Source organism: Myotis myotis, unplaced genomic scaffold, assembly GCF_014108235.1.
Source record: "Myotis myotis isolate mMyoMyo1 unplaced genomic scaffold, mMyoMyo1.p scaffold_m19_p_20, whole genome shotgun sequence".
Taxonomy (NCBI): domain Eukaryota; kingdom Metazoa; phylum Chordata; class Mammalia; order Chiroptera; family Vespertilionidae; genus Myotis; species Myotis myotis.
The window spans coordinates 13,229,407-13,242,408 of record NW_023416325.1 but is presented as its reverse complement, the minus strand read 5'-3'; the positions used below and the strand labels follow the sequence as shown (position 1 = coordinate 13,242,408).

The 13,002-nt window shown below is 52.8% G+C and overlaps 1 protein-coding gene across 1 annotated transcript; it reads left to right on the top strand.

The window, feature by feature from the left end:
- Positions 1-6,187: 6,187 nt before the first annotated feature.
- Positions 6,188-9,382, top strand: TMEM191C (transmembrane protein 191C). Its single transcript, XM_036354012.1, is given in 12 exon segments — positions 6,188-6,282; positions 6,284-6,328; positions 6,331-6,548; positions 6,855-6,978; positions 7,146-7,196; positions 7,341-7,418; positions 7,562-7,618; positions 7,762-7,821; positions 7,977-8,041; positions 8,120-8,192; positions 8,581-8,612; positions 8,721-9,382. Coding segments are annotated over 12 exon segments (1,068 nt in total). The 5' UTR covers positions 6,188-6,222; the 3' UTR covers positions 8,926-9,382.
- The last annotated feature ends 3,620 nt before the right edge of the window (positions 9,383-13,002 follow it).

The window sequence follows — 13,002 nt, the reverse complement described above, 5'->3', positions numbered from 1 at the left end:
TTATCAAAGCAACACCTGAGCATAGTTTAAATCATCAAATGGTTCATTTTTATTTTTAATTTTTTTTATTTAATTTATTTTAAATATATTGATTTTTTTTTTTTTTTTTTTTTTTTTTTTACAGAGAGGAAGGAAGAGGGATAGACAGTTAGAAACATCAATCAGATGCCTTCTGCACACCCCCTACTGGAGATGTGCCCGCAACCAAGGTACATGCCCTTGACTGGAATCGAACCTGGGACCTTTCAGTCTGCAGGCCGATGCTCTATCCACTGAGCCAAACCGGTTAGGGCAAATGGTTCTTTTTTAAGTAAAAAGGTTTTTATTAATTTCAGAGAGAGGAAGGGAGAAGGGGAGAGAAAAACAATGATGAGAAGTCAAGAAATGTTTCCCATAGCCCTTCTATGGGGACATTTTCTAAATTGTACAGCAGAAGTAGAGGAAGCTTTTGAATGGCTCCCTGAACTTGGTAAAAGCCAGGGCACATTATTAAAAGTTCTCAGTGCTGCCAAATGTTACTGTGGGTGGTCCCTGCCTCTGTGGGGCTGTTAGGTAACATGTGTCTTTCCAGAATCTGAATGAGAATGTGTGGACATGTGTGAGACCTATGCTTGAGTGACTGGGCACCGGATCCATGCTCTCCAGCCAACTGGCATAGGACAGCCTTGGGCCTGGAGGAGGAAGGAGCCAGCTGGGAGGGGGCCGGCTCCCCACCCCACCCCAGGGACCTGTAGGTACTGTGCACCTGAGGGGGAGGCTGTTTCAGGGCGAGGCCACTGACGGGCTTACTGGGGGACAACAGTCCCTCAGGCTGAGATGGCGTGTACAGTCTTCCTGGGAACATCGTGCCTCAGATGGGCAGGTACGGAGAGGGAGGGTTACCTGGCTAAGTGGCACCAGCGGGTGATGCCGAGAGAACCTAGAATTGACCGTTTGTCTGAGGGGCGGAGACTACAGGAAGCAATGCTGCAATATAGGTTTCTGCCCTCCTCCCCCAGTGAGCAGAGGAGAGATCCCAGTGCAGGGAAGGGAGGAGTCCTTGGTGTCGGGCCACCTCCACTTCTCCCCAAAGCGAACCTGGCTTCTGGAGAGTCCTCGTGGCATCTCCTGGCATAGGGAGCTGAGAGCAGAACGGGCAGCCCGGTCTGCTGGGCGAGTAGGGGCCGTGTCAGGAGGCTGTCATTGTGGGTAGCTTCTACCTTTCTCAACATATTGCAGTGCTTTTCCCAGTTACAAATATTTACTTTCCTTATTATAAAAGCAACAAATGACCCTAAAAAGCAACACGGGTACACAAAAAAGAGAAAATAAGAAAACTCATCATTGGATCTTCAGAAGTGACTGCTCTGTCACTGGATTTTCATAGAAAAACGGACCCTCGCCCTAGCTGGTTTGGCTCAGTGGAGAAGAGCGTCGGCCTGTGGACTAAAGGGGCCCGGGATCGATTCTGGTCAAGGGCACGTACCTTGGTTGCAGGCTCCTCCCCTGCCTGGGCCCTGGTTGGGGAGAAACACAATTGATGTGTTTCTCTCAAATCGATGTTTCTGTCTTTTCCCCTCTAACACTCTCCCTAAAAATAATGGAAATATATCCTCGGATGAGGATTAACAACAACAACAACAAACAAGAGCTATGGCAGAAATTGGTCAAGCAGGACCACAAAGACCAAGGTCAGGGAAGGTGATGTCTGAGCAGTGATTCAAGGGAAGGCTGTTCCATGTGTACAGATCAGTGTATGAAAAGTACTGGGACATAAAATTAGTTGGATTGCTTAGGGGATTAAAATGGAGTTCACTTTGGTTGTAGGGGGAAATGGCAAGAGGCTAGGACAGCTGTGGGCAAACTACGGCCCGTGGGCCGGATCCTGCCCATTTGAAATGAATAAAACTAAAAAAAAAGAAAAAAAGACCGTACGCTTGCCCTCCGGTCCAGTTTAAGAACCCATTGTGGCCCTCGAGTCAAAAAGTTTGCCCACCCCTGGGCTAGGAGGTGGGCAGAACCAAACATTGGGGGACTTTGTATGCCGAGAGCAAAACAAGTTGAGATTTTTATTTTATTCTGTAAGTGCATGGGTTTTTGTTGCTTAAAGCCACATAACCCTTTTTATCAAAGAATTCCTTACATGGAAGCACCTTCATTATTGGATATGTCATAGTGAAAAATCTTTTTCTATTGTACAAAAGTTTCAAACACAGATTTTATAATTGTTCTTTTTCTTACTCAACAGACATTTATTGAGCTCCTAGCATCATATAGATGTTCTCACAAGACTGTGCAATAAACATGAAATTACTGCATTGAGCCATAAAGACTAGGGCGGAGTGGGTCGCTTGCATGGACTGACTGACTCCACAGCTGCCTTTGGAGTGGAGAGCAGGGTGGATGTGCCAGGAAGCAGGGGACCCACAACTGTGGATCTAGGTCAGGGGTGGGCAAACTTTTTGACTCGAGGGCCACAATGGGTTCTTAAACTGGACCGGAGGGCCGGAACAAAAGCATGGATGGAGTGTTTGTGTGAACTAATATAAATTCAAAGTAAACATCATTACATAAAAGGGTACGGTCTTTTTTTTTTAGTTTTATTCATTTCAAACGGGCCGGATCTGGCCCATGGGCCGTAGTTTGCCCACGGCTGATCTAGGTGCTGGCTTTCCTGGGGTTCACTTCTAAAAATCTCTGTTTTTCTATATGTTTGAACATTTTCATAAGTTCATAAATTAGTTAAATTCTTCACATTCATAAATGTTGAGGAAAATGCTATCTACATGTACTAGGCCCGTGGTCGGCAAACTGCTGCTCGCGAACCACATGCGGCTCTTTGGCCCCTTGAGTGTGGCTCTTCCTAAGCCTTAGGAATACCCTAATTAAGTTAATAACAATGTACCTACCTATATAGTTTAAGTTTAAAAAATTTGGCTCTCAAAAGAAATTTCAATCGTCGTACTGTTGATATTTGGCTCTGTTGACTAATGAGTTTGCTGACCACTGTCCTAGGCTATTCATTTATAATCGAGTATAATTTTGAAAGTACCAAGACATTAAGAAATCTCTAGGGGCAAGCATGTCAAACTCAAAGGCTGACACAGGCCGAGTACATGAGGCATGAGGCTGTGGACCACGAGTTTGACATGCTTGCTCTAGGGTATGCAGGATGGTCCTTCAGCCAACACTGTCCCCCCTTCTGCTCTGAGTCAGACCAGTGTTGCCCTAGTGGATGCCTAGGAAGCCAACATGGCCACCCAGGGAAAAGACTGTGCCTGACCGAGACTGGGGGAGAAGGGTGGCTCTCCGAGAGGACTTTGAACCTGAGTCCTGAAGGGGCAGACCTGGGCCACACAGGCTGATTGGGGAGACAGGCAGGTGCTTCCGGTGGGAATTGGGGATGCAAAGGCAGGGCTGCTGCAGGAATCAGACCCCAGTCAGCTGCTTCCTGGCAGCGTTCAGAGGCACCAAGGCCAGGGTGGTTTGTTTCCATGACTACTGTGGCCCATGCCCCATCCCCCCCTACCTCCAGGCCACGGAGGGGAAGCAGCTTGGGTTAAGAACAACATAATTAGCTCCTGGCTTTACCCTGAAGAGATTTTCCGTATGCAGATAGGAGGGTGGGTGTGGGTGGGAGGGGTTGGATTGCCCTGGAGGACACCCCTGCCCTGTAGGCATGCCCAGAAGCACCCAACAGCTCATCCTCCACAGCTGCAGAAAAGTTACCTGGAGGTCGGCCAGTACCATGGCCCATATGGCTAGTAGACACTACTTCCAGCTTCTCTCCTGAACTTAGCGGGTCAGGGCATCTGGGCTGCCACTGTCATTGCTGAACCTGGGTTTTCCCATCTATAAAAACAAGGTCATGATGCTTGCCCCATGTGGGTGGTGGGGATCTTGGGGACACTACACGGCGAGAGACCATTTGGGCTGGGTCTGGAGAGAGAAGTGACCACAGGGCATGGGAGGCACTGCGCCCTCCAAGGACTGACAGACCCAACCTCGTCAGCATATATTCTCCAGCAGCGACAGGAAAATGGAAAAGAAAAAGGGAACTTCAATTGGATCAAATACACTAAAAATATTTCAATCTGTATAGTCAATATAAACATTACTAATGAGATGAGTGTTTTACAGGGGGACCAGCTACTTTCCATTGCTCAGCCGCCACCCTGTGGGAGTCCTAGTGCTGGAGCTGGCTGGCTCGAGGCCGAGGTGGTGCAGGGCTCAGTGCTCAGAGCCTTAACCATGTGACCTCATTGATTCCCTCAACCTCATGAGGGAGAGTCTAGGCCAGCCGTGGGCAAACTATGGCCCGCGGCCGGTTTGAAATGAATAAAACTAAAAAAAAAAAAAAAAGACCGTACCCTTTTATGTAATGATGTTTACTTTGAATTTATATTAGTTCACACAAACACTCCATGCTTTTGTTCCGGCCCTCCGGTCCAGTTTAAGAATCCATTGTGGCCCTCGAGTAAAAAAGTTTGCCCACCCCTGGTCTAGTAATAGCCCCCCACTTTACAGATAGAGAAACTGAGGCACGGGGTCTAAGGCTGTACCACTGCCACTGTTGCTGTTGCCCCCACAGTTTAAGCAAGTCCCCAAGCCAGAGGGACTTCACTGCTAGACAGCCAACAGGAAGTGCCCACACCTACTCAGTGCCTCACACAGGCCTGTTGGGCCTGTCCCCGCCTCTCTCCTGGCCCTGGTGGTTCCTTGGTGGGAGGCAGCAGAGCTTCCGTCTTCACTCAGCATTCTTCCTGCTTGTGTCTCTGTGTTCACCCTCCCCTTTTTATAAGGACTCCAGGCACACTGGGTGCGGGGCCCACCCACTGCTATAGGACTTCATCTTAACCAATGCTTACAATGGCCCTATTTCCACTCTGAAGTGCTGGGGCTTAGGGCTTCAACAGATGAATTTGGAGGGGGACACAACTCAACCCATAGCACACGTATGTCACGACTTGTCTTTTAAAGAAAGAGCCTTTGCATAATAGTAACAGAAAAACTACGCAGGCAAAACCTTGATAAATGTGCTGAACTTTTTTGAAAATGACAAAAACTCAAACAAGACTTGTAGGTTTGGACAGAAGTGCTCTTCCCAGGGCAGATCATTGATGAGTGGAAAGTGTCCATTCTTATTGATTTATTTAAAAATATATTTTTACTGATTTCAGAGAGGAAGGGAGAGAGAAACATCAATGATGAGAGAGAATCATTGATCAGCTGCCTCCTGCACACCTCCTGCATGTGCCCTTGACCAGAATCGAACCCTGGACCCTTCAGTCTGCAGGCCAACGCTCCACCCACTGACCCAAACCGCCTAGGGCCATTCTTCCCTTTTAATAGACTGACTGAATGTAGGGGATTGTTTGCAATCCTGATATAGGGCCCAAAAGATACTTGGGAAATTTTGACAAGACAGCTCTACAATTTATCTGGAAGAGAAATGTGGTTGATTCCCCCCAGGCAACAAACACACACCTTCCCCCCAAAATGCTGTCCTGCTGAGGGTGGCCCATATTACAACCTGTTAGGGATTAAATTCAGGGGGACCTTGAATGAGAGCAGACGTCCGGCTGATGTATGGACACTCAACAACCGTAAACGGAGGACCCAAGTGCCACGTTCTAGAGAATATAAGGATTGCAGTTGTTCATAGAAGCATGTGCCTGGGGAGAGAGAAACATCGATTTCTTGTTCCACTTATTTATGACTTCATGGTTGATTCTTGTATGTGCCCTGACCAGGGATTGAACCCACAACCTTGGCATACCTGGAGGACACTCTCACCAACTGAGCTCCCCGGCCAGAGTGGGATGAGTTTGGGCCCATGTCTACACTCAGGTACTCAACTTCCAAACAGGACAGAGCATTGCTGTCACCAGGGATCTTTAGATCAGCAGAAATCCACAAATTTGATATAATTGAGTCCATCAACTTTCTCTCCAGAGATTGTGCTTGCTGTGTCTTGGTTAAGGAAATGTTTCCCACACCAAAGTCTCAAGCCTTCCTTCTCCACTTAAGTCTCTGATCATTCTAGGGTTACTTTTTATATAGAACGCGAAGTAGAGACGCGCTTTTTTTTTTTTTTTTGAGACGCACTTTTATTTATTTCTCTCTTTATCATGAGCTAGTTTTCCCAGCACCATCTGTCAACGGTGAGACCCCACCCACCCACCTCGGCCTCCCATACCTTCCTCTTGGTTCCATTCCCACTTACTGGGGGCTGCCTTGGGAATGAGTGAGTGCCCCAGTTGGCCCATGAGAGAGGAGGGAAAATCTCTGGGAATCTTCCTCCCCAAAGGGACCTGCGTCTGGGCAGCCCCTGCCGCCCATTGTGACGCGCGCGCGGGCTGCTGGTCCGCGAGACAGGCGGCAGCGGCGGCGGCGGGCAGAGCCCGGGGAGCCATGGCCGAGACGCAGGAGCTGTTACTGCAGCTGCAGAAGGACAACCGCGACGGGCGCCTGAGGAAGCAGGAGCTGGAGGAGCTGGTGCGCGGGCTCGAGGCCGAGAGCGAGAGCCTCACTGGACGCCTGCAGGATCTGCGCGAGCGCGAGCGCAGGTGCGCGGGGAGCGCGGCCCCGGCCCGCGGGGCGGGTGTGCGGCCGTCGGTCATGCGGCCGGTAGCACTCGGGGCTTCGCAGCGCGTCCGGCCGGCCCCTCAGTTATTCTGCCCCGCCCGGCCCGAACCTCTGCTCTAGGCCGTCGGGACCGGGGCGTTCTACTCAGGGGACCCACGAAGGGGAGGGTGGAGTCCGGCGCCCGGGACGTGGGCTTCGTCGGCCCCATCAACGGCTGGGTCCCCTGGGCCGCGGGAGCCGGAGCGTCCGCCGTCTCCCGCGGCAGCACCGTCTGTTCTCCCTCTCAGCCTGCAGCGGAGGCAAAGCCAGGCGGCGGGTGCCCTGGGCGGGGAGGCGCGCGAGGCAGCGCGGGAGCGTGCGGAGCGGGCGCGCGGACTGCTGGAGGCTGCGGAGCAGCGCAAGCAGGACCTGGTGCGGACAGGCTCCTGCATGGGGCAGTGCCTCCGGGGAGAGTGGGGCCCTGATGGGGCGGAGCCCTTGGAGAGGACGGGCCGCGGGTGGGGCGGGGCCGTGGAGAGCGCAGGGAAGGCGGCGAGGGCTGGACTTGGGAGCGGCTCCGATCGCCTCCATCTCCGCAGGAGCAGCACAATCGGCAGCTGCAGGAGCAGTGGGAAGAGCTGTCAAGTCAGGTACATCCGGAAACGCCATTCTTGCTTCCCCCAGGGAGTCCCGCTCTAGTTCCCGCTCCCATTTCAGCCCCGTCCCCGCCTCCCAGGATATCCCACCCCGACCCCCAGCCTGCGAGCCCCGCCCTCACAGAGCTCCCCCCGCAGCTGTTTTACTACGGAGGGGAGCAGCAGAGTCAGCAGCAAGAGCAGCAGCAGCTCGGCACCCAGCTGCTAGCGTTGCAGGTGCGGCGGGGCCCCGACGGCAGGAGCGGCGGCGTGGGCGGGGCCACGGCCACCTGGGAGCGGGGGTGGGGAGTCCTGGGGGCCCGGGACGCGGCCCTGACGCGCGGCCGGAGGCTCCTGACGTTCCGTGTATTCGACGGAAGAAACAATTGGAGTTACTGGAGGCCAAGCACGCGATGCAGGCGGAGGGCCTGCGGCAGGTGAGGGCGGAGTCGGGCCTGAAGGGGCGGGGCGGCTTTGCGCGTGGGCGGAGGCTGGACTGGCGCCGGAAAGTGGAGAGGGTGGGTGTGCTCCCCACTCCGCCCCCGACCCCCCAATCTAATCGAGGCTCCTCGCATCCCAGGGCGCACAGCGGACCGAGGAGGCGTGGGCCAGCTTCCAGGAGCAGAGCGGGGTCCTGCAGGTGCCCCTCTGCCCTAAGAGCCACCAGCCTGACTCCACCGCCGCCTCCTCTCCCCCCAGAGCGGCGGCCCGCCTCCCGCCCCCCCCCCCGCCTCCCGCCCCCCCCTCCACCGACGCCACACCCAGTCCTGAGGCCTCACTCCCGGTCACCCCCAGGAGCTGCAGGGGAAGGTGATGGAGGCGGCGGCTGCGCTGGATGCCTCGCGAGGCAGCAAGGAACTGTAAGGGGCTGGGCCTGTCGGGTGTGGCGGGGCGACTGGGGCCGGGGCGCATCGCCCATCTCGACGCCTGTTCCGCAGCTACAACTCCCAGCCTCGCCGGGTGCAGGACTGCGCGGGGTCCCTCATGGAGGAGGTGGCCAAGGCCGAGTGTGTGAGCGTGCACCCGGGCGGGGGGGGGGCGGGGGGGGGAGACGGCCAGCCCCACCGGGATACCTACACCCACGGGGTCCGCCTCCCCATGAGGACCCGCCTCTCCACGGGGGCCCGCCCTGACAGGTCCGCTCCAATGGGGCTCCTCCTCACACCCACCGGGGCCGCCTCCCCATGAGGACCCGCCCTGACAGGTCCGCTCCAATGGGGCTCCTCCTCACACCTCCGGGGGCCGCCTCCCACGTGGGCCGCCTCCCCACGAGCCGCTTCTTGAACCCGCCCCCACGGGGACCCCCGCTCGCGCGTCCCCGCGACTCCCACCTCCGGTGAGATGCCTCGCTGCTCCCCCGCGGCGGGCGTAGAGCTGGACGCCGCTCCTCTTCCCGCAGGAGAAGCGCCTGTTCGGCGGTGCGGGCGTCCGGTGAGTCGCGGGGCGGGCGGGGGAGCGCGGGGCTCGGGCCCGGCCCCGGCAAGTCCCCGGGGGGCCACGGCCGGTGGGTCCGTCACGCGCCGTCGGTCCGGCCCGCAGGCTGTGGGCGCTGAGCGCGCTGCAGATGCTGCTGCTGCTGCCGCTCGGCTTCCTGGCGCTGCCGCTGCTCTACCTGGTGCTGGTCAACCCCGCGGCCCTCCGCCGCCTGCTGCCGCGCCTCGGCTCGGACACCGCCTTCCGCCGCCTGCGCTACACGCTGTCGCCGCTGCTCGAGCTGCGCGCGCGCGGGCTGCTGCCCGCCTAGGACCCATCACGTCGGCCGTGGTCACCTCACCTGTCTCCCGTGTGGTTTTTGGGTGTCGGGGGGAGCCCTGGGAGAGACCCCGGGGGTGGATCCTGAGCTGCTCGGGGCCCGGCGCCGGCTCCAGCACCCCGTCCTCTGGGCGCGGGGCCTTCCAGGTGGACCTTGGGGCTGGAGAGGCCGTTCCGGCGCCCGCGGCACCGGGGGGTCCCCGGACCAGGGCCTCCAGCTTGGGCAGGGCGCCCCCTCTCGGCGCTCACTCCCTGGGCCTCCGGGCGCCCCGCGGGAAGACCCTTTTCCAACAGCGCAGGCTGCTGTGTGGGGCCCGCAGGAAGTTGGTCTGTATCTTCTTACCCGCCTCGTCCCCCCAGTGAGCGAGCCTGGGGCGGCGGCGGACCCGGGAGGGAGCTGGCAGGTTGGTCTCTGTGGACGTCTGTTTCCTCGCCCGGCGGCGGCGGGTGGTCGCATCCCCGGCGGCGGGGGGGGGGGGGGGGTGGTTATTCGCATCCCCGGCTGCGGGGCCGGGGGCGGGGGTGAGGGGGGTGGGTGGTGGTGGTGGTGATTGGCATCCCCGGCTGCGGGGGCGGGGGGGGGTGAAGGTGGTGGTGGGGGGGTGGTGGTTGTTCGCATCCCCGGCGGCGGGGGCGGGGGGTGGGGGGGGTGGTTATTCGCATCCCCGGCGGCGGGGGGTGGTTATTCGCGTCCCCGGCTGCGGGGGCGGGGGGGGGGGTGAGGGGGGTGGGTGGTGGTGGTTGTTCGCATCCCCGGCGGCGGGGGCGGGGGGGGGTAAGGGGGGTGGGTGGTGAGGGGTGGTGGTGTGGTGATTGGCATCCCCGGCTGCTGGGGGGGTGGTTATTCTCATCCCCGGCGGCGGCCGCGGGGGGTGGTTCGCATCCCTCTCCGGGCGGGTTCTCTGAGAGGCAGGGCAGCCGGGCGGTCCTCCCTGGAGTCCGCTTCTGTGTCCGTGTTCGCCACTTCGCTCTTTTTGTTCAGGAAATGACGACCCTTCGTTTCATCTTGTCTGATAAAACACTGCTCTGATTTTATTTCTGGTTTTTCTTTGGTAGTGAAATTGTGCCTTGTATCTCCTTGTACGGACACACAAGTGTTTTTGCTATGGCCTTTAAACAATTGCTTTCTTGTTGATTTGGACTCCCTAGTTTTTTGGGGTTTTTTTTTTTTGGCTTAAATTTGTTTATGACATTCCTGTGTATCAAATTTTCAAATTTTATCAAATTTAAGAATTGTGCAGGGTGTCCTAAAAAAAATCCATTCTTGCCTGTAAGTCATAAAGACATTCTTATACTTGAAATATTTTAGTTGGTGTAAATATTTTGTTTTCCTATTCATACATCGGGACTCATAGGGTTTGTTGTGAGGATCTTTTGCATTTTCTCATACACATTTTTGACTGAGCTTGTCAGTCTGGGATTTTGATTATACTGAATTTGTGGATAATTATGTCTTCCAATCCTCTAACACAATGTTGCTCCTTTAAAAAAAAATTCCCTCAGCAAAGTTTGTATTTTTTAATGTAGAGATCTTGTACATTTTTACATTTACCCCCCCACACACCGGTATTTGATATTTCTTGGATGCTATTAAAAAACGGTATGGATTTTTAAAAGTTCATCTTTCAACTGTTCATTGCTAGCGTACAGAAATATAACTGACTTTTAAAAAATATTTTTATTGATTTCAGAGAGGAAGGAAGAGGGAGAGAGAGAGAAGTATCAGTGATGAGAGAGAATCATTGATCAGCTGCCTCCTGCATGCCCCTACTGAGGATGGAGCCCCCAACCCAGGCATGTGCCCTTGACTAGGAATCGAACCTGGGACCCTGCAGTCTGCAGGCCAACGGTCTATCCACTGAGCCAAACCAGCTGGGGCACAACTGACTTTTGTATATTCACTGTGATATTGCTGAATTTCCTTATCATTCTTTGGTCTTTTCTGTACATTCCTTGGGATTCTATAGGCAATTTTATTGTCTGAAGCCAATACAATTCTCTTTTCCAATCTTAACTACTGCTGGCATTAATGCCCAGCACTCCGCACAATGCAGACTGGAAGTGGTGACAAGTACCGTTGTCTTGCTCCTGAAGGGGGAACGCCTTTAGTTTTTCATTATTCCGTAAGTATTTCATCCAGATGTTAGCTGTTTTCTTAGACGACCATTGCCAGATTGAGAAGGTTCCTCCTATGTTTATTGGAGTTTTTATTATGAATGGATATTGAATTTTGTCCAGGGTTTTTTTTTTTTTTTGCACATACTGAAATAATCATATGGTGTGCCTTTAGTTTGTTCATGTGAATTAAACTGATTACTTTTAAAAAAAATGTTTTATTGATTTTTTACAGAGAGGAAGGGAGGATAGAGAGTTAGAAACATCGATCAGCTGCCTTCTGCACACCCCTACTGGGGATGTGCCCGCAACCACGGCACATGCCCTTGACTGGAATCAAACCTGGGACCCTTTGGTCCGAAGGGCGATGCTCTATCCACTGAGCCAAACCAGCTAGGGCAAACTGATTACTTCTTGAATGCTAAGCTAAACTGGCATTACTGGGATAAGGCCCATTTGTTATGATGGTCCTTTTTATACATTGTGTTCAATTTGGTTAAAGATTTCGGCATCATTTATGTCCACGAAAGGGATGCTGCTCTATAATTTTATTTTCTTGGAGTGTTCTTGTCTTGTTTTCGTATCAGGGCTATGCTACCTTCATAAAAAGTGAATTAGGACGTGTTCTATTTTCTGAGAGTATGCAACATTGACATTATTCCTTAGATGTTTAGACCGGTGATTTTCAACCTTTTTCATCTCATGGTACACATAAACTAATTACTAAAATTCTGTGACACACCAAAAAATAATGTTGTATTTGCTGATACAACAAAAAATAGGTGTAATTTTTATTGCAAAGGTTGTCTCTTTTTGCAAAGGTTTTAAAAATATATTTTTTATTCATTTCAGAGATAGAAACATCGATGAGAGAGAATCATTGATTGGCTGCCTCCTGCACACACCCCATGAGGGATCAAGCTCGAAATCCGGGCATATACCCTTGACCGGAATCAAACCTGACACCCTTCAGTCTGCAGGCTGACTGACGCTCTATCCACTGAGCCAAACCGGTTAGGGCTCATGTGGCTTCTTCGTGCTTCTGTTTCCCACTGTATATTTGACCCCCTTTACTACTACCCCTCCTTTTTCCTAATTACCATACTGTTGTCTGTGTCTATGAGTTTTTGTTTTGTTCATTTGTTGCTTTCAGTTTTTTTAAAAATATGTATTTCATTGATTTTTTACAGAGAGGAAGGGAGAGGGACAGAGAGTTAGAAACACTGATGAGAGAGAAACATCCATCAGCTGCCTCCTGCACACCTCCTACTGGGGATGTGCCTGCAACCAAGGTACATGCCCTTGATCAGAATCGAACCTGGGACCTTTCAGTCTGCAGGCCGACACAGTTAGGGTTCTGGCTTTCAGTTTTATATCACACATATAAGTGAAATCCTATGGTTCTTTTGTCTGACTTAAAGTAATTTTAAAAATATATATATTTTTATTGATTTCAGAGAGGAAGGGAGAGGGAGAGAAACATGAATGGTGAGAGAGAATCATCAATTGGCTGCCTCCTGCACATATTGGGGATTGAGCCCACAACCCAGGCATGTGCCCTGACCGAGAATTGAACCAGCGAACTCTTGGTTCATGGGTCAACACTCAACCACTGAGCCACGCAGGTCAGCTATTTAATGCAGTATTTTAAAAAGTTTCTTTTAACTTACATATTGGCTGCTTTTTTCACCAACTCTGGAATCCCACTAGAAGTTGACTGGAGCTTCTCATTCAACTTTCCTTTTCTTTCTGCTTCATATTTTGTAATTTCATTGTTTCATTGATTAGTTTGCTCTTTACCTATATCTTAGCTGCTATTAAACCAATCGTTCGCATTTTTAATTTTAGTGACTTATTTCTAGATGTTTTGTGTCTTGTTTTTTTTTGTTTCGGGTCTTATCTGCTTGAACTAATTAGAGGGTCACAGTGAGTGGGAGTAGATGGCTGCTGCTAG